This window comes from Mustelus asterias, chromosome 7 (assembly GCF_964213995.1).
Source record: "Mustelus asterias chromosome 7, sMusAst1.hap1.1, whole genome shotgun sequence".
NCBI classification, from domain to species: Eukaryota; Metazoa; Chordata; class Chondrichthyes; order Carcharhiniformes; family Triakidae; genus Mustelus; species Mustelus asterias.
This window is the reverse complement of record NC_135807.1, coordinates 123,693,742-123,719,271: the sequence shown is the minus strand read 5'-3', so window position 1 is coordinate 123,719,271 and position 25,530 is coordinate 123,693,742. Positions and strand designations below refer to the sequence as shown.

The 25,530-nt window shown below is 47.7% G+C and overlaps 1 protein-coding gene across 1 annotated transcript in view; it reads right to left on the bottom strand.

Moving 5' to 3' along the window:
* The window catches only part of fer1l6 (fer-1 like family member 6), a 193,476-nt gene that overhangs the window by 83,845 nt on the left and 84,101 nt on the right, over positions 1 to 25,530 (bottom strand). Inside the window, exons 16-21 of the mRNA XM_078215513.1 lie at positions 22,909 to 22,999; positions 17,802 to 17,918; positions 16,198 to 16,350; positions 11,378 to 11,558; positions 5,260 to 5,384; positions 1,934 to 2,068 (exon numbers count right to left, since the gene is read on the bottom strand). Coding sequence (XP_078071639.1) covers positions 1,934 to 2,068; positions 5,260 to 5,384; positions 11,378 to 11,558; positions 16,198 to 16,350; positions 17,802 to 17,918; positions 22,909 to 22,999 — 802 coding nt within the window. The remainder of the gene's footprint in view (positions 1 to 1,933; positions 2,069 to 5,259; positions 5,385 to 11,377; positions 11,559 to 16,197; positions 16,351 to 17,801; positions 17,919 to 22,908; positions 23,000 to 25,530) is intronic.

The following is a 25,530-nucleotide window of genomic DNA, read 5'->3' as shown; positions in this document are numbered from 1 at the left end:
CTGAATCAAATAAACATGTTAGTTGCAGAGAAACAGCAATGTTTGCTCGATTGCTGAAATGCATCGCATTTCACAATTAGGAGTCAGTAATAAATGAAGATTGTAAACCCTAGACTGCAGGGCAATGCAGTAGATAGGTGTCCCCATGGTTTGGGTCATGTGGAGATTATTCACAGCCACCCAGGGCGGCATGGTGACAGTGGTAGGGCGGCACGGTGGCACAGTGGTAGGGCAGCATGGTGGCACAGTGGTTAGCACTGCTGCTTCATAGTGCCAGGGACCCAGGTTCAATTCCAGGTTACTGTCTATGTGGAGTTTACACATTCTCCCTGTGTCTGGTGGGTTTCCTTCGGGTGCTCCGGTTTCCTCCCACAGTCCAGAGATGAGCGGGTTAGGTTGATTGGCCATGCTAAATTGGTCCTAGTGTCAGGGGGATTAGCAGGTAAATGTGCGGGATTACAGGAAAGGGCCGAGGTGGGATTGTGGTCGGTACAGACTCGATGGGCTGAATGGCCTCCCTACCGTAGAGATTCTGTGACTCTTCCATTCTATGACACCCAATATTCACCACTTCAACAACCAATGCCAAGGAATATTGAGAGGGTGCAGAGGAGACTTATCAGAATGGTTCCAGGGATGAGGGATTTAAGCCACAAGGTGAAACTGGAGAAGCTGGGGTTAGTTTTCTTGGAATAAAGGAGATTGAAGGAAGATTTAATAGAGCTGTACCTGATTTGGACATGTTAAGACGAAGGAGATAAAGCTAAGCCATTCCCATTAGCTGATGGTTAAAGGTCTGGAGGCCGCAGATTTAAGATCTGGGTCTGGGGTAACGCAAGAAATAATTCTTCTTACGCAGTGACTTGGAACTCACTGTCCATGAGCAGAGACGATGAACGATTTCAAAGGGAAATTGGATAGGTGTTTGAGAGGAATTAACTTACAGGGATAGAGTGGGGTAGCAACTGATTGGATGGTTCCACAGAATGCCAGCATTATCCCAATGGGCTGAATGTCTTCCTTCTGTGCATTTTCTTTAATGATCGTAGGGCCAGGATTTTCCAGTCCCGTCATTAATGCATGTTTGGTTGCGTCTCTGAATTTTCCATCCCACTCACAACGGCCATGGACAGGACCAGAAAATCCCAGCCTATGACTCTATACGGCGTGTTTCCAAGCAGCGGGAGGTGGCCCGCTGTCTGCCGGCAATGGGATCTTCTGGCCCTGCCGCTGTCAATGGGATTTCCCATTGAATCCACCCCACATAGCTGGCAGGGATGAGCATTCGGCAGAACCAGAAGATCCCGCCAGTGTGAACAGGGTAGATTCAGAAAAGGTGTTCCTGATGGTGGCGGAGTCCAGAAGTAGGGGTCATAGTTTGAGGATAAGGGGTAAACCATTTAGGCCTGAGATGAGGAGAATTGTCTTCACCAAGAGAGTGATGAATGTGTGGGATTCACTGCCACAGAAAGTAGTTGAGGCCAAAACATTGCGTGATTTCAAGAAGAAATTAGATATAGCTCTTGGGGCTAAAGGGATCAAAGGATATGGAGGGAAGGCAGGATCAGGATATTGAAATTGATGATCTGCCATGGTCAGAATGAATGGTGGAGCAGGCTCGCAGGGCCAAATGGCCTGCTTCTAATTTCTATGTTTCTAATAGCTCTTGAGAAGGTGATAATGTGCTGCCTTCTTGAAAAGCTGGAATCCCTGGGCAGGATTTTATGGCCTCACTCATCCTGAAACTGTAAAATCCCACTCGACCTTGCTTTCCATGGTCCGCGCTTCGCCCGCTATGATTCCCGTGGTAAGTGGGGTGATAAAATTCCGGCCCATATATTGTAAGAACACCATTCGGTATTAAGAAGGGAATTCCAGCCATGCTAATAGCTGTCCTTCCCATCAAACAGACAGATTAATATTTTATACTCACAACAGCATCTTCATCATAAACTTCAATAACTACAAGTGGGGGAGCCTCACGTATTTCCATTGCTTCACCATGCAGGTGAATATTATCAAACTGAAGCATTTGGTTCCACGTTGGGGACAAAGTCTGTATGATAACCTGTCAAGAATCAAAAGAGAAAGGACACATCATGACTAGGCTTTTCACCATCACCTTCTTGTCAAATTATTTTGACTTTAGTACAATTCTCATTCTTTAAATAAATATTACCACAATTTACACAACATGTAAATGCCTGAACTGGACATTTTTTATTTTTAAAAGCAATGTAATTTGACCAATTTCCCTCCTTGCCTCAGCCCAGTCAATACAGTGCAAACCCCTTCCAGCCTGCAGGACAAGGGCAGATTGGCGAAATAGGCAGATACGTGGCAGATGAATTCAATGATGCATAAAGTGGTTTATTTGAGGAGGGACAATATGAACTAAAAGGTGGCATAGTGCTTAAGCTGTCAGACTAGTAAACTCACCTGATGAAGGGGCAGTGCTCTGAAAGCTCGTGATACCAAATAAGCCTGGTGTTGTGAGACTTCTTACTGTGCCCACCCCAGTCCAACTCTGGCATCTCCACATCAAGACTAGTAAACCAGAGGCCCAGGCTAATGCTCTGTGGACATGCGTTCAAATCCCACCATGGCAATAGATTTCTCCCATCACTTTGCTGTAGACCAAAGGGGCGGTAATTGAATTTGTTCTGCTTTTTGTGGACGGGCCATACCTGGTCAATTTTCAACATTACCAGGTAGATACCAGTGTTGTAGCTGCGTTGGAACAGTTTGTTTAAGGGCACAACTAGTTCTGGAGCACAAATCTTCAGGACTGTTGTTGGATTGTCCTGACTTTGCAGTATCAACCACTTCTTGGCATCACATGGAGTAAATTGAATTGGCAGAAGACTAACATCTGTGAAGCTAGGGACCTCTAGAGGGGATGGATCATCCATTTGGAGAGAGAGTAAGATGCTCTGTCAGAGAGTCGGTGCAGATTTGATGGGCCAAATGGCTTCTTCAGCAATATAGGGATTCTGTGAACTTTGAGGAAGTAGGCATGATAACCCTATGACCCAAAGCCCCATAACCTCTCAAAGACTTTTAATAAAGTCTCAGGCAAAGGTTATTTGTTAAACTCAAAACTGAGAATATTCAGGATTAATGTTAGGAATGGTCAGAAAGCATTGGGAATAATAAGCACTTGTTAAAGGAGTTATGTTGGAGTGGGATGGGGAGAGGAGGAGAATATTGACCAATTGCCCCAGCACTGTCTGGGACCACGACTGTTCCTAATTTGTACTGGAGACCTGGTTTCAGAAAATCCATGTAAAATGGCTAAATTTGGAGAGGATATTGAAGTAGGAAGATCAATGGAACAGCAAAAAGCATCCAAAAATTACAAAATAAATTGGACAAAATCTGTATGTGGACAAAACGATGACGAATGAAATTTAGTGCAAGTAAGAATCGCAAGCAGGTAAGAAAAGCCAATGATATGCATGCTCCATCCGAGCGGAGCTTTGACAGACTCCGTTTCGAGTTACTAATGTTGAGAAACATGTCCTGGGAAAGGAACACTGCAATGTTGACTAACTGTGCAGTTCCAAAGCACAAATAATACAATGAAAAAATATCTTGTCAAAAATGATTCATCGATATCGAAAGAAAATTGTGTGTCCGCATAAAGAGCAGTGATCAGCCTTCCCAAGGTCATATTTCAGCCAATAATTTAAATACGCTATTTTATACCCATGCTGCATTATCACTAATCTTTATCATAAAACAAACTAATGCTTGCTATTCACATTTCTGTATGGACAACGGATTGGCCTGTAACACCAAATGCAGGAGAAAAATCTAATCATGTTACTTAAAAATAAGGGCCGGAATTAAAGTAAAGTTTATTTATCAGTCACAAATAAGGGTTACATTAATACTGCAATGAAGTTACTGAGTTACTGCGAAATTCCCCTAGTCGCCACACTTCGGCGCCTGTCCGGGTCAATGCACATAACCATTTGGAAATCCTAACCATAACCTAACCGTAACGGAATTCTCCGGCTGTTCATAGCGATGGGATTCTCCAGTCCCGCCGGCAGCGCAACCCCGCCTGCGGGTTTCCCACCGGCATGGGGTGATGTCAACGTGAATTTCCATTGACAGCGGTGGGACCGGAGAATCCTGCTGCTAACAAACATCGCGCCACCTCCCACCTCCCAGACTAATATATTTGTTATTTACATTAATGATTTGGATGAGAATATAGGAGGCATGGTTAGTAAGCTTGCAGATGACACCAAGATTGGTGGCATAGTGGACAGTGAGGAAGGTTATCTCGGATTGCAACGAGATCTTGATCAATTGGGCCAGTGGGCTGACAAATGGCAGATGGAATTCAATTTAGATAAATGTGAGGTGATGCATTTTGGTAGATTGAACCAGGGCAGGACTTACTCAGTTAATGGTAGGGCGTTGGGAAGAGTTACAGAACAAAGAGATCTAGGGGTACATGTTCATAGCTCCTTGAAAGTGGAGTCACAGGTGGACAGAATGGTGAAGAAGGCATTCAGCATGCTTGGTTTCATTGATCAGAACATTGAATACAGGAGTTGGGACGTCTTGTTGAAGTTGTACAAGACATTGGTAAGGCCACACTTGGAATACTGTGTACAGTTCTGGTCACCCTATTATAGAAAGGATATTATTAAACTAGAAAGAGTGCAGAAAAGATTTACTAAGGATGCTACCGGGATTTGGTGGTTTGAGTTAAAAGGAGAGGCTGGATTGACTGGGACTTTTTTCTCTGGAGCGTAGAAGGCGGAGGGGTGATCTCATAGAGGTCTACAAAATAATGAGGGGCATAGATCAGGTAGATTGTCAATATCTTTTCCCAAAGGTAGAGGAGTCTAAAACTAGAGGGCATAGGTTTAAGGTGAGAGGGGAGAGATACAAAAGTGTCCAGGGGAGCAATTTTTTCAAACAGAGGGTGGTGAGTGTCTGGAACAAGCATTCAGACAGTTACATGGGTAAGATGGGTATAGAGGGATATGGGCCAAATGCAGGCAATTGGGACGAGCTTAGGGGTTTAAAAAAAAAGGGTGGCATGGACAAGTTGGGCTGAAGGGCCTGTTTCCAGGCTGTAAATCTCTAACCTCTATGGCTGGGAGGCTGGAGAATCTCACCCACCGTTTCTTGGCAAACTGAGGGGATCAGATGATCTACATGTTATGATCATTAGAGAAGTTAATCTATGACTCCAATGGTTACGTCGCTATGGTCACATTAACGTATCATTTTTACCTTCGTGGTCTGACAATGTGAAACAAATGTCACTTTGGCAAAGGGATCCGAAAGACCACTATTGTCAGCGGCTAGAAGACCTCTTGCCTGGTACATGTGGCACCTCAGCTGAAATATATGGTGATCTGTTCAAAAGAAGAAATTCACTGTTAAAGCTCTAGAAACAGTGGACTCAATTTTACCATCAGGTGGCGCCTGTTTTCGGGCTCGCAAACTTGGTAAAGTCTGGCGTGAGGCGAGTAGCACGATCCACGCCCGCCTCCGCGCCGGTTCCCCCTTTACCAAGGCCCCAAAATGGCCGCAATCGGGCCCACGCCCGAAACGGCGCAACGGCCATTTAAATGCATTTGCATGCATTTACATTGACTTAATGGGCTGCACGCCCAACCTTACCGGCACTTCCCCCTTTACCACCGCATTCGCCCATCCAGAATCGTTACGAAACAGACATGCTCCACAAAAGTCTGATTCGGGCGCTCCAGCTCGTGAAGGGGTGAGTGCCGAGCGTCCAACGGTCCTCTGCTTGACATCAGTTGTGGGGGGGGGGGGGGGGGGGGGTCCGCTGCCACTCTGCCTGTGATCAGTGAAGGGGAAGGGGGGGAGGAGCCCGCGATCGGTCTGGTGGCGGGGGGAATAGCGGGATAAGGGGGTCAGTAATGTTGGGGGAGCTGGGGCAGTGTCTGTGGGGGCCAGGGGGAGGCATTATCTGGCCCGGGAGCGAAGTGGCAGGGGAGCCAGCATGCGCAGTTGGAGGCGCCGATTGGAGCTGCAGGATTTCGGATGCATTAAGCCCCACCCACAGGCTTCTGCAGCCAGCGCAATTCAGAATCGCTGCTATTTTTTCATGATGTGGAGATGCCGGCGTTGGACTGGGGTAAACACAGTAAGAAGTTTAACAACACCAGGTTAAAGTTCAACAGGTTTACTTGGTAGCAAAAGCCACAAGCTTTCGGAGCCTTAAGCTCCTTCTTCAGGTGAGTGGGAATTCTGTTGGCAAACAGGGCATATAAAGACACAAACTCAATTTACAGAATAATGGTTGGAATGTGAATACTTACAGCTAATCAAGTCTTAAAGGTGCAAACAATGTGAGTGGAGAGAGCATTAAGACAGGTTACAGAGATGTGTATTGTCTCCAGACAGGACAGCCAGTGAGACTCTGCAAGTCCAGGCAAGCTGTGGGGATTACAGATAGTGTGACATGAACCCAATATCCCGGTTGAGGCCGTCCTCATGTGTGCGGAACTTGGCTATCAGTTTCTGCTCAGCGACTCTGCGCCGTCGCGTGTAATCACCAGGCAAGACTGTTCTCTTCCTGTTGGGGAGCACATCAGCAGTCACGGGCATTCTGCCTCTGACATTCAGGTAAGCGTTCTCCAAGGAGGCCTTCACGACACAATCCCCACAGCTTACCTGGACTTGCAGAGTCTCACTGGCTGTCCTGTCTGGAGACAATACACATCTCTGTAACCTGTCTTAATGCTCTCTCCACTCACATTGTTTGTACCTTTAAGACTTGATTAGCTGTAAGTATTCGCATTCCAACCATTATTCTGTAAATTGAGTTTGTGTCTTTATATGCCCTGAACAGAATTCCCACTCACCTGAAGAAGGAGCTTAAGGCTCCGAAAGCTTGTGGCTTTTGCTACCAAATAAACCTGTTGGACTTTAACCTGGTGTTGTTAAACTTCTTGCTATTTTTTCAGGCAGAGTGCGAATGGGGGCGCCTGAGAATGGGTCTAAAAGTTGGATCTGAAACATTCCCAGTTTCAAGTCCGCCCAGCACTTAGAATTAAAATGGTAAAATAGGGCCCAGTTGGGGAAGTTTCCTGTCCTGTCCGCCACAGGAATCGTAGTGGACGGGGAGTGGACCATGCAGAGGTCCGTTGACCTTGGACAGGATTATCCAGTTTTGGGGCGAGCGCGGCAGGAAAATCCCCCCCAGTGATTAGAAACACAACATTTAATTAGTTCGTAATCAGTTGTTAGCAATACTGATCAGAGTTAGTTAAAGAAATGGGATCACGTTCTACACTGATGGAATTATCCCCCTTGTCTTTTTAGCTAGTGTTGTAAATGTTTCCCAAATGTAAGTTCCTTTGAATGAAGTCATTGTGAAAGGTTCTTTCTTTCGGCTTTTCAAAAGCGGCTGATTTTTGTTTTGCAACTTTATCCATTCCTTAATGAATACTCAGGTCACAGTGGGAGCAAGTTCCCATGGGTCAGACATAATCTTGTCTGATTCTGTTTTGAACAGATGAACTTTTGGCCTGTATCCATGTGTGGAAATGTGTGGTTAGAAGTGAAGTGATTCTGACTCTGGCTTCCGATGCCACAAATGGGCTGTTGAAGTTTTCAGGAAAGGACATTAATTATATTCATTAACTGGGAGGAAGAGCTCGATCAAGCAGGATATGTATTGGCTCACAGATACTTTAAAGTCCCTAAAGGCAACTTTCTTCTATAAATCCAGCTGAGAGCAGTCAGTGAAGACGATACTACACCAGACCCCATGCAATCACACAATAATTAGGTTTGGCCGACAGCTACCTCCATTAACTGAAATATTTGTTCATTCCATTGTATTCACAGAAGAGTACGCCACTCAGTAAATAACAGATCAAGTATCCTTTCTCCAAAACCCTTGGGGCCAATTGCGTTTTGGTGTTCAGATATTTTCAGTTTTTGGATTTATTGTATATTTGCTAGGCCTATACATAGTTACATTACAATAGCCTAAGCCTAGCCTAGCTATAGAATCATACAGCGCAGAAGAGGCCCTTCGGCCCATCAAGTCTGCACCAATATGCAAGAAACACCTAACCTCCCACCCAATCCCATTTACCAGCACTTGGCCCAAAGCCTCGAATGTTCTGATGTGCCAAGTGCTCATCTACTCTTTAAAGGATGTGAGGCAACCTGCCTCTTCCATCATCTCAGGGAGCGCATTTCAGACCGTCACCACCCTCTGGGTAAAAATGTTCTTCCTCATATTCCCTCCTAAACTTCCTGCCCCTCATCTTGAACCTATCTCTCTTCGTGACTGACCCTTCAACTAAGGGGAACAGCTATTCCTTATCCACTCTGTCCATGCCCCTCATAATATGGTACACTTCAATCAGGTCGCCCCAATGTTCTATACTACACCAACTCCTACAAATATTGTTTCTCCATTTGTCAACTCTTACACACCCTACTCCTTATACGTTGACACTTACGACACCTGTAATATAAGTTTACTTAACCATTCCAAATTCCTTGCTCAATTGCCTCACCAACACATGATGGTCAAGTTTCTGCATCACCTCCAATTTTTTAGCAATTGCTAACAAATGATGCTTCCCTCACCTTTCCCCATTGTTTCCCATTTGGGTATCTGATAGTCTTTTTGACCCATTCACCGTGGAATAAAAGCACAAAAGCAATAAGTAACCACAAAAATCGCTAGGTGTGATTCAGATGTCTGGCTGTAAACAATGCGGACAAACCTTCCCACACAGACTTCCCACAGTAAGATCAGACCCAGGCAGGGAAGTTCGTGTGGGCTCAGGTCACAGACTTCCTGTGTTAAAGGTCAGTGGTGTTCGTGTTGGCTCACATGAGGGTCTGTTCAAAAAATGATTGGTTTTTGGATGTGTTTGGTTTGTGGATGTAGGGATAAAAGGATATTCAACTATAATTTGCTCATTTAGTTAGCAATTTATAATCCATCTGCCCACATTTGCTGTCTAAATAACATTCCTCTGTTAAATCCTTTGTCGTACTTTTATGCCAACTTCTTCCAATTACAATTTTTTACGCCTGCCTTGTGTTGGAAACAGCCGCCATAATTTGTCTAATTGCATCCCTGGTGGTCATGTGGCGCAGTGGGTGGCGTCCCTGCCTCTGAGCCAGACACTCTGGGTTCGAGTCCCACCCCAGGACTTGGTTGCCAAGGAAGGTGCGTCCATAATGCGGTCAAACAGGTTGCGTATCAACTTGTAGATCCTTCCAACACACACCAATGGCAGCTGAGAGTCATGTGCTGGAAAGAAATTGAAGCTGCTTCCATCACTATCCATAGCGCCAGGTTCTAACATGCGCGTAAGTGTGTGTTGCCACAACAACCTCTTGGGGGGGGCTGGTTTGCCTTGGGGGGGATGGCGTAGATCAGATTGGTGCCAACTGCACAGGATTTGGTCTCCATTCCAGCTGGGATCGGTTTGTAGTATCTCCATTCCAGTCTGTAGTGGGTCTGTGGGTCATTGCTGACTGAATATTGATAGTATCACAACGAACTATTACATTAAAATGAAGGTGAATACACAACTTTAGAATGGAGACGAAATTGCACCTGTTTTGCCCTAGAGCAATGATCTCCTGTGTTCTAACCCTGCTTCATCTGAAGCACATTACTCTTTCTTTTCTGACAGAACTTTTAAAGGTTTATTTATTAGTGTCACAAGTGGGCTTACATTAACACTGCAGTGAAGTTACTGTGAAAATCCCCTGGTTGCCACACTGCGGCGCCTGTTCGGGTACACTGAGAGAGAATTTAGCATGGCCAATGCACCTAATCAGCACGTCTTTTGGACTGTGGGAGGAAAGTGGAGCACCTGTAGGAAACCCACGCAGACACGGGGAGAATGTGCAGACTCCACACAGACAATAGCACAAGCCGGGAATTGAAACCGGGTCCCTGGCATTTGAGGCAGCAGTGCTAACCATTGCGCCTGCCCCTTTAACAATTCTTAAAGTGTTAACAGTTCCTTTACAATCCTGAACATTAAAAGCTGGATGCCTGGTAGAGACAATAATCTGAGACAAAGTTAATTGTCATTTGGAAAAATATGGGTGAATAAAGGAAAGTCAATTTGTTAATTTGGTTGCATTATTTGACGAAGTGACGGTGAGGGTTGATTGATGCCTAGACTTCGAAAGGCATTTGTTAAAGTGCCACAGAATAGACTTGTCAACAAAATTTAAGACCACAGAGTTAAAGGGTCAGTGAAAGTGTGAATATGAAATCAACCAGGAGACAGCAAGCAGAGTGTCGTGGTAAATGATTGTGTTTCAGACTGGAGGGAAGTATACAATATTGTCCCGTGGGGGACGTGTTCAGACCCCAGCGATGGGGAGGTAATGACCTAGTGGTATTATTACTAGAGTGCTAAATCAGAAACTCAGCTAATGTTTGGGGACCCTGGTTCAAATCCCTGGTTCAAAATGGCAGATGCAGTATAATGTAGATAAATGTGAGGTCATCCATTTTGGGAGCAAAAATAGGAAGGCAGATTATTAATTAAATGGGTGTAAATTGAGAGAGATGGATACTCAGCGAGACCTTGGAGTCCTCGTGCTTCAGTCGCTGAAAGTAAGTGCGGAGTACAGCAAGCAGTAAAGAAGGCAAATGGCACGTTGGTCTTCATAGCGAGAAGATTTGAGTATAGAGATAGGGATGCTTTGCTGCAATTGTATAAGGCGTTGGTGAGGCCACAGCTGGAGTATTGTGTGCAGTTTTAGTGTCCTTATCTGAGGAAGGATGTCCTTGCTATAGAGGAAGTACAGCGATGGTTTGCCAGGCTGGTTCCTGAGATGCTGGGACTGACGTACAAGGAGAGACTAAGTCGGTTAGGATTGTATTCACGGGAGTTTAGAAGAGTGAGAGGGGATCTCACAGAAACTTATAAAATTCTGACAAGATCCAACAGTTTAGGCTCAGAAAGAATGTTCCCAATAGTGGGGGCGTCCAGAACTAGGGGTCATAGTTTGAGGATAAGGGGTAAACCTTTTAGGACTAAGGTGAGGAGAAATTTCTTTACCCAGAGGGTGGTGAATGTGTGGAATTCACCACCACAGAAAGTATTTGAGGCCAAACCATTGTGTGATTTCAAGAAGGAATTAGATATAGCTCTAGGGGCTAAAGGGGTCAAAAGGGGAAGGGGGGAATCAGGATATTGGATTTGATGATCAGCCATGATAATAATGAGTGGCGGAGCAGGCTCGAAGGGTTGAATTGCCTACTCCTGCATCTAGTTTCTATGTATGTTTCTATGTAAAACAGCAGCAGGACTGGAGAATCCCAGCTGCAGGTGAGGTCGGAGAATCTAATTAGAATCTGTTGACCTGTGGCACCCACCTTTATAAAGAATATTGAGAGGTGGAGAAATCTGGCACCCAATGCCTCTTATTGGAAATTCCAGCTCAAATCCATAGGGTAAGTTTTCCAAAATAGTGTCCATGTGTCTGGTTGAACCCAACCATAGGTAAATATCCATTTTTGCTTGTACGGTCCAGCCAATGACACGTCTTCCTGGCAGCTTAAGGGATACACATATTAAAAAATAATTGCCATTAATGCAAGAATACCTACGAACATACGAATTAAGAGCAGGAGTAGGCCATTCGGCCCCTCAAGCCTGTTCAGTCATTTAATAAGATCATGGATGATCTGATTCTTATGATTTATTATCAAAACAGATCACAAAACGGATCACAATAAAGAGTTTAAATCAATCACTGAACTTAGTCCCTTAGGGTTGAGTGGGAGAAGGAGATATAAAATAGCATTGACATATGAGGAGAGACTAAGTCAGTTAGGATTATATTCACTGGAGTTTAGAAGAGTGAGAGGGGATCGCATAGAAACTTATAAAATTTTAACAGGATAAGACAGGATATTTTCAGAAAGAATGTTCCCGATGGTGGGGGAGTCCAGAACTAGGGGTCATAGTTTGAGGATAAGGGGTAAACGTTTTAGAACTGAGGTGAGGAGAAATTTCTTCACCCACAGGGTGGTGAATGCATGGAATTTGCTACCACAGAAAGTAATTGAGGCCAAAACATTGCGTGATTTCAAGAAGAAATTAGATGTCGCTCTTGAGGCAAAAGGGATTGAGGGATATTGGGAGAAAGGGAGATTGGGGGGGGTGATTCTGCCATCCCGCTGTGCTAACGTTTTAGCGCAGCGGGCCAGGAAATTTAGGTGGCACCCAATCCATGGGATCCGTGTTGGGCATCTGGCCCTCAGCACTTCTCCCCGCTCCGGATATCTGGCACCATCAGCTCCATGTCGGAAATAGGCGTGGAGCTACATAATTTATTACATTCTGATTTAAATGTGATTTAAATGCTATTAGCAGGCCCGGGACTGAAATCTCAGGGCCCGCTAGCCTCTCCCCACCCACCAGGAGTATTAACTCCAGTGGGGTTTACAGTAGCTCCCCACTTTCAGGGAGCTGGCAGCCTGATCCCGCAAGAGTGCAGGGGGGCAATCGGGGCCCCCCAGATGGTTGGGTGCTGTGGGTGTGCCCCCTGGGCATTGGCAACTTGGCAGTGTCAGCCTGGGCCCTCTGGCAAAGGGTAAAGTACCTATGCCCAGGAAGTACCTTGGCACTGCCCACCGGGCATATGGCAGTGTCAAGAGGGCAGGGCCTAATAGGGGCAGGCCTGATGGGGGTGGGGCCTCTGGGGGGATCGGTGGGGTTGGGAGGTCCTGCTGCCACTCTGCACTTTGAGATCATGAGCAGAGGGAGGGAGTCCAGCGATTGGGGCAATTGGGGGGTGTGATGTGATGGACCGATTGGTGGGCATGGGGGCGGTCCCGCTGCCACTTTGTAGTTGGGATCAGCGGGGGAGGGAGGGGGGGCAGCAATCGGGGCTGGCCATCTGGGTGAGGGGGGCAGCTCGCTGGGCGGGCCTGGGATCGGGGGGCGGGGGGTGTGCGGGGTGGTTGGGACTGTCGGGGGGGTGGGGGAAATGGGGGGAGTTGCTGGAGATCGGGATAGGCTAGGAGGAGGGGTTGGGGCTGGCCCAGGAATGTTCGGGGGGGCCAGTGATCAGGCCATGGTGGGGGGGGGGATAAGAGAGCCGGCGTTGCAGAGGTCACAAGGGTGCCCAGCAATCAGGCTGCAGGGCAATCGCACAGCTGGCGTTGCGGGGGTCTTGGGGCTGGCCAACGATTGGGCCGTGGGGGGGGGGGTTCACACAGCTGGCGATGCGGGGGTCGCGGGGGTCGCGGGGCTGGCCAGCGATCAAGCGGCCAGCAATCAGGAGGCCAGCAGACAGGGGCCACTGCACATACACCAAACTCTGCGCTAACAGATCGGCGCATGCACAGTGGTGCCGCTCAGCGCTATGCTGCCGGCTTCTCCAGCAAGAATAGGGCCCATTCCCTGAATTCTGGGGTGAATCACGCTAGTGCACTCTGCAGTGCACAGAGTGTGGGAGATTCTCCTCTGAAGTCCCACTGACATAAACAGTAGGATTTACTCCAGTTTTCATGCAAATTCGACAGAGTTTTTGGGAGAATCCCAGCCCAGGATATTGAATTTGATGATCAGCCATGATCATAGTAAATGGTGGGACTGGTTTGAAGGGCTGAATGGCCTACTCCTGCTTCTAGTTTTTATGACATACTTGTCACTGGCATTTGAATTCAGGCACAGATTAATGTTACTAATTCTCTTTTTTTTTTGCTGGCTCTTAAGGGCTTGAATTAGATGATTTGGGAGACCCTTTAACCTATTTCTTAGTGAGCAAAGGCCTAAGATTCAATACAGCCCCCATCATCTGAAATAAATGACAGGAAAATTTCTGTTATCCGGCACGCAGGGGGAATGGATGATGCCGGTAAGTCAAAACTGCTGGTTAACGGGTAGGTGGGGGAAATGGGAGAATTCCAATTACCAGTGAAATACAACATTCTTTTTACTTCTGAATTTCAACATTACATTGAAACACTAATTAAAGCACAAAATAATAGTATACCAGGATTACTTCCGGTTGAGAGTGAAGATTCATATTAGAGGGATATCAAAAGTTCCAGAATTCCATCGTTCAAAGGCAGTAGGCAAAGTCATAGAATCTCTATAGTGCCGGAGGAGGCCATTCAGCCCATCATGTCTGCACCAGCTCTCCGACAGAGCATCTTACCCAGGCCCAACCCCTGCCCTATCCCCGTAACTCCACACATTTACCACACCAATCCCCCTAATCTGCACATCTTTGGACACTAAGTGGCAATTTAACATGGCCAATCCACCTAACCTGCACATCTTTGGACTGTGGGATAAAACTGGAGCACCCGGAGGAAACTCACACAGACACGGGGAGAACGTGCAAACTCCACACAGTCACCCGGTGCTGTAATTGAACCCGGGTCCCTGGCGCTGTGAGGCAGCAGTGCTAACCACTGTGCCACCGCACCGCCCATTGCTGCCCAAGTCATTGAGAATTATTTTTCTCATACTGGAGAGGAAGAGGTACAAAGTTTCGGTGCCAATGGTGTTGCCAGACATGGTTACAGTTCCTCCCACAAAACATGTTCCTCAGAAAGAGCAGTAAATATTGACAACTCTCTTCTCCAAAAGGCTTTGGGGTCAACAGAGGTCAACAAATTTGGTTAGGTATGGATATCAAAGGATAGGAACAGGATTCGGACATTTGGGGCTGGGTTTTCTCATCCTGACATGGGGACGATGTGCGACAGGCAGGATTCGAAAATTGTTTTTGTGACCCGGGTCACTGCTTCCATTTCTGGAACCGGTAGTTTTCCATGATGCAGGAAAGGGAGTGGGCTGGGAGTCCACATGTTGCTGTCTTCAAATTGCCGGCACGATTGCAGAATTGGGCATTGCAGAGTTTTGGTGCAGGTGGGTTTTGACTGGTGACGTAAATCACTCCAGCGGACAGCTGTCACGAAACTTAGAAATAAAAGCAAAATACTGCACATGCTGAAAATCTGAAATGAAATGCTGGAAAAACCCAGCGGCCAGAATTCTCCGACTGTTCACCACTGCCAGCGAGAATGGAGAATCTGGCACTCAGCCAAATCTCCGTTTACTGCAACGGGACCGGAGAATCCTAACTGTGGGCAAGGTCGGAAAATCCGGCCCAGCACCTCAGGCTGCATCTGTGTAGAGAGAAAGATGTTAATGTTTCAAATCCTTATGACTCTTCTAAAGAGCTTTATGGGCTGGGGGAATTGAGAGGGGGTAAGGATGGTGAGGGGGTTGACAGTGTCAAGGGGATGTGGGGGTAATGGGCAGCTGATGGGTGTAAGGCAGGGTGAGGGGGCTAATGTAGTGAGGGGTGTAACAGGAGTTTGAGAGCATGAGAGAAGTAAAGGGTGATGGGGCAAGGCATAGCTGAGGGGGTTTGGAGGATTGAGGGGGATAAGGGGGTGAGGGAGGCTGGTGTTGTGGGGTAAGGGTGATGAGGAAGATAACGGGTGAGGGGAGGACATGAAAGGTGGTGTGAGGTTGAAGGGTTAGGGTTTGAGGGTTGGGGGGCCTATCACACAGAGGGTGAAGGATTGGACCGGTGTCTTTGTGAACTGAGATGGCAGTTATAATCTGGCCACTTTAGCATTTCAGCCTTCACCCCGATGGAACTCTCGTTGGCCAACATTGCTAGGACAAGCATTCTCGGGTCATCGTGAAAGTTCCCAACTTCCGATTCCCGCCTCCATGATGAACATCTGCCCTCCCCTGGCCTCTCACAGAGCAACTATATACCTGTAAATACAAATTGTTGCTGATTTTGATGTTATGGAGCAAAGATGGACAAGTGAAGCTGAGGTGCAGATCAACCAAGATCAAATTGCATGGTGGAACTGACCGGAGGGGCTGAATGGCCTAATCCTGTTCCTATGCTCCCGGGTCCATCTTGGACTGCTCCAGGTGGATATCAGGAACCTTCCAACACTGGGGTGCGGTGGAGTGGGCGGGGGGGAACAAAACATTATCATTTAAGTCTGTCAACTTGCACTTGTACACTTGCCAAAGTTTGGCCATATACCAAATGGCATCAACAGAATACCAACAGCTGAGAGAGAGGATGCCCACTCTATGAAGGAAAAAGAATGCACAGCAAGAGGAATGAAGAGAACTACGGCTTCTCTTCCTTTTAAGGAGCAATGCAAGTTTGAGACATTTCTATAGCAAAACAATGATTTACTTTAAGAAATAGGGACTGAATCTTCCCGCAGTGTTTTCCTGTTTCATCCTGCTTCTCGGAATACAGGATGTCTTTCGCTGGGATCCGTACATATGCAATTCTCTTGTTGCCGGTCAGCATCCAAATGAACACATCTGGGATGGTATGTTGTGGCTGAAAATATTTTTAAAAGAATAATGAAAATCCACAGACCCATTTTAAACTTACAGCAGCAAAATACAGCAGAGGCTGGGGAATAAAAACAGAAAATGCTGGAAATTCCCAGCGGCTCAGGTAGCTTCTGTGGAGAGAGAAATGATAGCCAGAATTCTCCGACCTCGCCCGCGGCTGGCATTCTCCAGTCCCGCTGCAGTGAATGGAGATTTGACCGAACACCAAATTCTCCGTTCTCGCTGGCAACAACAGTACGGGATCGGAGAATTCCGGCCAGTGTTAATACTTCAGGTCTGTGACCTTTCATCGGAACAGATAGCAGAGGTCATCGTCAGAGTTGATTTTCATTTTAAACTGAATCACGATTTGATGATAACCAAATCACCAGAATTACAAATCCCTTTGGAATTTGGATAAATGAGATACAAATACACTCAGCAGAATTCATCAGTTCAAAAATGTTTTAGATATATTTATCCCAAAGTGAACGAGGAAGAAGCTGGTTTTGTTTAGTGTTCAAAATAGTGAAGAGGTTTGATAAAGCAGTCAGGGAGGAATTGTTACAGTTTAATTTAGATAAATGGGAGGTGATGCATTTTGGCAGATTGAACCAGGGCAGGACTATAAAATAATGAGGGGCACAGATCAGCGAGATAGTCAATATCTTTTCCCAAAGCTGGTGGAGTCTAAAACTAGAGGGCATAGGTTTAAGGTGAGAGGGGAGAGATACAAAAGGGTCCAGAGGGGCAATTTTTTCACACAGAGGGTGGTGAGTGCCTGGAACAAGCTGCCAGCGATGGTAGTAGAGGCGGGTACAATTTTGTCTTTTAAAATGCATTTAGTTAGTTACATGGGTAAGATGGGTATAGAGGGATGTGGGTCAAATGCGGCAATTGGCACTGATTTAGGGGTTTTAAAGAAAAGGGCACCATGAACAAGTTGGGCCGAAGGGCCTGTTTCCATGTGGTAAACCTCTATGACTCTATTACCAGAGGACACAGAGTTAAGGTAGAATCATGGAATCCCTACAGTGCAGAAGGGGGCCGTTCAGCCTATCGAGTCTGCACCAACCACAATCCCACCCAGGCCCTATCCCCATAACCCCATGTATTTACCCTGCAAACCCCCTTGATACTAAGAGCCAATTTAGCACAGCCGCAATCCATGCCATGTAGGCATTAAACCCATAATGGGCCTTTATGACCAGGAGAGACCGCAGAGGTTCAAGATGGCGGCTCACCACCATCTTCTCAAGGGCAATTAGAGATGGGCAATAAATGCTGACCTAGCCAGGGAAGCCCACATCCCACAAATTGGGATTGTTCTTTCAGGGGTCAGGGAAAAACAAACAGTTAAGACAGATCAGGTGGTCATTATGTTCAGTAATCAGGATGGAAAATGAACTCTTGGTTCCATTGAAATATTTATTTCTATTCTTCCCTACATTCTACCTCATCAACAAGAAATCGTAACTTTTGGATCCAGCTCTGGACTTCACGTAGCCGCTCATTCACTGACATTTTCTTCTTTTCCTCAATCATTGCCTTGGCTTCGTTGGACATTAGTTCCTGGAATGAGCAAGGTGGAAAGTGTGAAAGATGTACCCCACAGTTTTTTGTGCTTTTCTGCCAACAGGTTACAGTTATAGACATGCACACACACCAGCATCCTGGAGAGGGGACCCCGATTGCTTATATTCTCTCTTCCAAAGTTCTGCCGCTTCGCACTCACTTAAACCAGGTAACTCAGGGGTTAAAGGAACCTGGGAATCAGTCAGATTTTTTAAAATTTGTTCATGGGGTGTTGGCATCGTTGGCTGGGCCAACATTTATTACCCATCCCTGAGGGCATTTAAGAGTCAACCACATTGCAGTAGCTCTGGAGTCACATGTAGGCCAGACTGGGTAAAGACGGCAGATTTCTCTCCCCAAAGGACATTAGCAAACCAGGTGAGTTTTTAGGACAATGGTTTTATGGTCACCATTAGACTCTTAGGGCAGGATGCTCTGGCCTCGCTCACCCCAAAACCGGAAAATCCCGCCCGAGGTCAACGGACCTTTCCATGGTCCGCCCCTCACCCGCTCCGAATCCCGGGGCGGGCAAACCACTAAAATTCGCTCCTTAATTACAGAGTTTTTACTGAATTCAAGTTTTACCATCTGCCTCGTGAGAGATTCGAACCCGGGTCCCCGAAGCATTACCCTGGGTCGCCGGATTACTGGTCCAGCCACAATATCACTACACCACTGCCTCCCCTGGAGTGACGGAATGGAAGACTCCTCTGTCACCAGGTTTTAATGTTCCTGCATGGAATGGGTTTGGAAGGCCTCATCCTAATTCCTCATGACCAAAGAGCCAGTGTTTTGGCACAAACTGACTCCCTCACACACGGAGACTAAAAAGATGGCTCGTGTGGGAAATGGAAGATTCAGTTGTTTTGCCAGCAGGTCCTTTATTTTTGAGGTAAGTGCTCTGCTGGGTTCGACGCAAAGGGGTTTCAAGCTGTGGATGACTGCCTGATGCTGACACTGAGGGCCCAATTTTACCAACAATTTGCGCCCATTTTCAGGCGCGAAATCGTGGTAAAATCGAGTGTGAGGCCTTTATCGCAATCTGCATCCGTGTCTGCACAGATCGCCACTTTACCGAGATCCGCGAATGGCGGGGATCCGTTCTGCACCCAAATCGGGCGCAAGGATGATTTAAATGCATTTGCATGCATTTAACTTGAATTAATGAACTGCCCGCCCAACTCTATCAGCATTTCCCCCTTTACCACCGCGTTTCCCGATCCAGAACCGCGCTTTTAGGGACCTGCGAAATAAAAATCTGAGTCGGGTGCTCCAGCCTCTGAAGAGCGCGTTCAGTGTTTCCAACGGCTCTCTGACTCAGATCAGTGATGGGGGTGGGGGTGGAGGTGGGAGACGGGTCAGATCATTCTCTGGTTGGAGGGGGGAGGAGGGGAGCGAGATCAGATTGTTGTCTGGTTGGGGGGGGAGGTGGAGGAGGCGGGTCAGATGTATCTCTGGCGGTGGGAGGGGTGGGCCGATCGTTGTCTGGTGGTGGGGGGGAGGGCTGATCGTTGTCTGGTGGTGGGGGGGGAGGAGGCGGGTCAGATGGTCTTCTGGAGGGGAGGGGGAGTGAGGCCAGACCATTCTCTGGGGTGGAGGGGGGAGTGAGGCAAGTTTGTTGTCGAGGGGGGTGGGGGGGGAGTGAGGCCAGATTGTTGTCTTGGGGGCAGGGAGGGAGGCGGGTAAGATGTATCTCGGGGGGGGGGGGCAGATGGATCTCTGGTGGGGGGGGCAGATCTATCTCTGGTGGGGGGGGGCAGATGTATCTCTGGTGGGGGGGGGCAGATGGATCTCTGGTGGGGGGGCAGATGTATCTCTGGTGGGGGGGGCAGATGGATCTCTGGTGGGGGGGCAGATGGATCTCTGGTGGGGGGGCAGATGAATCTCTGGTTGCGGGGCAGATGGATCTCTGGTGGGGGGGCAGATGGATCTCTGGTGGGGGGGGCAGGGGGTCCGCTGCCACTCTGCGTGTGATCGGTGGGGGGGAAGGTGGGCAGGGGTGGCGATCGGTCTGGGTAGTGGGGGGGTGGATAAGGAGGGCAGTGATATGTGTGTGTCCCCCTTATCCACCCCCCCACTACCCACACACATCATTGCCCCCCCTTATCCACCCCCCCACTACCCAGACCGATCGCCACCTCTGCCCCCCATCCCCCCCACTGATCGCCCGCAGAGTGGCAGCGGACCCCCCTGCCCCCCCCCACCAGGAATCCATCTGCACACCCCCCCCCCCCAGAGATCCATCTGCCTCCCCCCCCCTCCCCCCCGAGATACAGGTGGAGAGAATCTAATTTCCCATAAACTTCTGCATTTTATTCTTTGTTAACCAGGATTGCAGCTGTTAACTTAAAAACTTTAGGTTTTTTTAGTTTTAATTTATTAGTGTCACAAGTAGGCTTACACTAACACTGCAATGAAGTTACTGTGAAAATCCCCTAGTTGCCACACTCCGGCTCCTGTCCGGATACACCGAGGGAGAATTTAGCATGGCCAATGCACCTAACCAGCACGTCTTTCGGACTGTGGGAAGAAACAGGAGCACCCGGAGGAAACCCATGCAGCCATGTTTTGTCTATATAGCACATAAAAAACAATGGGAAGTGATTTTCCCAAAAACGTTCTAAGTGTCGAATTCGCGTAAAAACTGGAGTAAATCACGCTGGTGTTTTCAGTGGGAGTTTCAAAATGAATCTCCCACACTCTGTGCACTGCAGAGTGCACGAGCATAAGTCACGCTGAAAATCAGTGGACGGGGCCTATTTCCGGTGGAGAGGCGGCAGCATAGTGCTGAGTGGGCCACTGAGCATGGCAGTCCCATGATCAGCGCATGTGCAGTGGCCCCTGTCTGCCTGCCTCCCAATTACTGGCCTGCTCGATCGCTGGCCAGCCCCACGACCCCTGCAATGCCATCCCTCCGCCCCACCCCCCATGGCCCGATCGCTGGCTGCCCAAGCATGTCCGTGCCCAGCCTTGACTCCCCCCGACCCCCCACCCTCACCCCCGGCAGCCCCGATCTCTGATCCCCTGTTCAACACCCCTGACCACTCCCCCCCCCTCCCACATCCCTCCCGGCAGGCCAATTAACCACCCCGCCCCCGGCAGGCTGACCTCCAACAACGATGGCCCGCTCCGATCGCTGGCCTCCCTCTCTATACTGACGACCCCAAAATGGAGAGTGGCAGTGGGACCTCCCGCCCCCACCGATCCCCCTGCCCCCATCAGACCCTATCTCCATTAGACTTTGCCATAGGCCCAGTGGGCAGTGCCAAGGTGCCCCCTGGGCATTGATACTTTGCCCCCTGGGCCATGCCGGGGGCACAGGCTGGCACTGGCAGGTTGCCAATGCCTGGGGGCATCCCCCCCGGCGCCCAACCCTCTGGAGGGGCCCTGATTGCCTCCCCTTCACTCCAACGGGATCGGGCTGCCAGCTGGCGGCATGGTAGCACAGTGGTTAGCACTGCTGCTTCACAGCTCCAGGGACCTGGGTTCGATTCCCGGCTTGGGTCGCTGTCTGTGTGGAGTTTGCACATTCTCCCCGTGTCTGCGTGGGTTTCCTCCGGGTGCTCCAAAGATGTGCAGGTTAGGTTGATTGGCCTTGCTAAAAAATTGCCCCTTAGTGTCCTGGGATGCGTAGATTAGAGGGATTAGTGGGTAAAATATGTAGGGATATGGGGGTAGGGCCTGGGTGGGATTGTGGTCGGTGCAGATTCGATGGGCCGAATGGCCTCTTTCTGTGCTGTAGGGTTTCTATGATTTCTTGATCTCCATGATCTTGATCTCTTCGATAGTGTAATCGTCGCTGGAGTGAACCACTCCTGGCAGTGGGGAGAGAGGCTATCGGGCCCAGAGACTTCAGTCCCGGGCTCGCTAATATATTTAAATTAGATTTGCATCCTCCTTTGCAGCTTCGCACATATTTCCAGCATGGAACTGATGACGCCAGAAATCTGGCGCCTGGAGAAGCACTCGGGGCCCGACACCAGCACGTGTCGCTCTAATCCAGCCCCACTGAAATCTCCTGGCCCGCTGCGCTAAACAATTAGCACAACAGGATGGGAGAATTGCCCCCAATACTTCTCACTGTATCCCAGTACATGTGACAATAAGTCAAATCAAGCCTTGGATTTTCCTTGCCCCAATGGTACCTCCTCCCCCCACCCCCCAGAACTTACCTTGCTGTCGGCTGGTAGCCGAATGGCTGCCTAACATTTTGTTGGCTCCAATCACACATGAGCTATACCCAGGCACGTGCCGCCAACAGCAACTTGCTGGCTCTATTTAAAATAGACCAGAATTTCAAAATGGCCCTGGCCTGTGTGCTCCCTAGCACAAGGCGACTCTGGGCGCTAAGCGACAGTCAGCACCAACCATTAACATCCCTTCCTTTGTCTGTGTCCGACTGTAAATTACCTGAGAAATAATTGTGCAGAGCAGCGTTGAGCAATGAGATAGGAATTCATTATGTCATTGTCTCTTGGCCCCTGCCCTTTGAGAATTATAGAATCCTACAATGCAGAAGGAGGCCATTCGGCCCATCAAGTCTGCACCGACCACAATCCCACCCAGGCCCTATCCCCTTAACCCCATGTATTTACCCTAACTAGTCCCCTGACACCAAGGGGCAATTTAGCATGACCAATCCACCTAATCCTTGGACTGTGGGAGGGAACCAGAGCACCCGGAGGAAACCCACGCAGACACGGGGGGAATGTGCAAACTCCACACAGTGACCCAAGCCGGGAATCGAACCCGGGTCCCAGGTGCTGTGAAGCAGCAGTGCTAACCACTGTGCCACCGTGTCACCCCATTATTATAATAGACATCTCGTCATGCCGGCCAAGCACACCAGAATATTTCCTGAAAGTTGTTCCCACGCTGCTGAACTCCAACAGTAACCACGGTAACCCACCTGCCTCACTTCCAGTGTTGGAGCAGCTTCGAGGAAATACACAGCCTTTATGTCCACTCTATTTAGTTAGTGACCTACCAATTCCATCTTGCATGTGATCAGGCGTTTTTTATCAAGCGCAGTCTGGTCAACACTTTCCAGTTTTTTTTCAGCAAACCTGGCAAAATATCTAGGACACAAATAAATGATGAATTAGCTAAGTGGGTGAATTTTTCACCTTTGTCAGTGTCGTTCATAGCTAGCACTTAATTACGAAGTGATATCCCACCAACTGGTTCGGATTCACAAACCTGCAAATAAGCATCTATCAAAAACTTTGACTAAATTGCCATAAATATATCATTTGTTATGCTACAATTATTCTTAGCACGCAGGGGAAGTCAAAAGCAGCCCAAATTCTCATTCCCGATCACTGTTTAGTGGCCCTTGCTGGAACATCTCATCTCCCTATGGTCAATGTTGAGTGAAGACAAGGGTGGCACGGTGGCACAGTGGTTAGCACTGCTGCCTCACAGCGTCAGGGACCCGGGTTCAATTCCGGCCTCGGGTCACTCAATGTGTGGAGTTTGCACATTCTCCCCGTGTCTCCGTGGGTTTCCTCCGGGTGCTCCGGTTTCCTCCCACAGTCCAAAGGTGTGCGGGTTAGGTTGATTGGCCGTGCTCAATTGAACCTAGTTTCAGGGGGATTAGCAGGATTAATATGTGGGGTTACGGGAATAGGGTCTGGGTGGGATTGTGGTTGGTGTAGACTCGATGGGCCATAGCCTCCTCCTGCACTGTAGGGATACAATGAGGTGAATTACATAGAAACTAGAAGCAGGATTAGGCCATTCGGCCCATCGAGCCTGCTCCATCATTCATTTTGTTCATGGTTGATCATCAAATTCAATATCCTGATCCCGCTTTCCCCACCATATCCATTGATCCCTTTAGCCCCAAGAGCGATATCTAATTTCTGGTGATTTGGAAACAATGATGTTGTAATTTGGGTTTTTTTAGATGACTCGATAATGAGCTCTTGAGACTTGTTTATTTAAACATGAACCATTTATTGTTAGTTATTAACTATTTGTAAATCCCAGATACTCTCATGCAAGGAGCTGCTTCTCCATGCAGGCTGGCTTTCAGAGTATTCCATCTGAGTCTATTACTATGTGACTCTCTACATCATACTGCAGATGGTGCTATTCTCCAGTTCCATGTTAAGCCTTGCTCTGCTGAGCACCGTTACATTACAATGGCATGCAGATACATAATACAACAAACTTGGGTGAGATAGTGGGATTACAACCCATGGGACAACAGTCCAACAAGAGTTGGCATCCGCAGTATGGGAGGGAGTAATGGGAAGAAGGTTCAGAGGTTAACTTTTAGCGTTGAAATCCAAGTGGCTTCCCAGCTTGAGATATTTCAATGCCTTGATTTTCTTGGGTGAGACCTTAACTGTGTGGGATCCTCACAAGTATCTGCAAATCAAAGTTCTATCACTTAGAAAATATTACTTTAACTGTCTATTGAACCCTGATGCCCTGCTCAGTTAACCCCTGCTGTGTGCCTGAGATGCAGCGTGTTGCAAGGCAGTAACAAGTCAATGTGGATCACTCAGCAGAATAAACCACTGAAACAGTTTGTTTTTGCCTCCTCAGAACAAGCCAGTATGTATCACAGTCAATAAATAACTTCTAAAATTTAATCAATGTTGTTTTGCTGACAGATGTGACTAATGCACTACATCATCCAGCATATGTTAATCTGTATAATGGATACAGGAACTTGTCCCTTCAGACTTTATTAATGTTTTTCAAATAAGCACCAATAGATTTCTTCAATTAAATGAACCGTGAACTGTATGCAGTGATATTGGGCAGAATTTCAACATTCTTGGGATAGGCGTGCGTGCAGGCACAAGGACAAATCATTGAATTTAATATCAACACAGTTAAAGATTGTCCCTTTGACAAAGGGTCATCTGGACTCGAAATGTCAGCTCTTTTCTCTCCTGACAGAAGCTGCCAGACCTGCTGAGATTTTCCCAGTGGTTTTGGTTTCAGATTCCAGCATCCGCAGAAATTTGCTTTTATCCAGAAGATTGTGTTCTGCTGATATCAGAAATTACTTCACTGCATAATTAGGAAGTAGCACCTACTATATCAATTGGAACTCATTAAAGCGATATTCAGAGTCAATTCTCACTGTCTATTATGCTGTATAGATTACCATTTACATTCTGATAATCCAGTATTTCATATCAAAACCACTATGCCCTTTAGTATGTCCTGCACGGTGGCACAGTGATTAGCACTGCTGCCTCAAAGTGCCAGGGACCCAGGCTTGATTCCTGGCTTGGGTCACCGTCTGTGCGGAGTCTGCACATTCTCCCCGTGTCTGTGTGGGTTTACTCCGGGTGCTGAAGTTTCCTCCCACGTGCTGGCTTCGTGCCCTGGCCATGCTAAATTCCCCCTCAGTGTATCCAAATAGGCGCCGGAGCGTAGCGACTAGGGGATTTTCACAGTAACTTCATCGCAGTGTTAATGTAAACCTACTTGTGACTAATAAATAAACTTTAAACGTAAACATCAGTTAATCAGGCAGAGTATTTGGGTCGGGAATTTACAAATGCCAGTCAAATAATGAGAAGAATTACAGTCTAACAGAAACATAACCAAAAAATGTAACTTTTATACATGAATGCCAAAATAA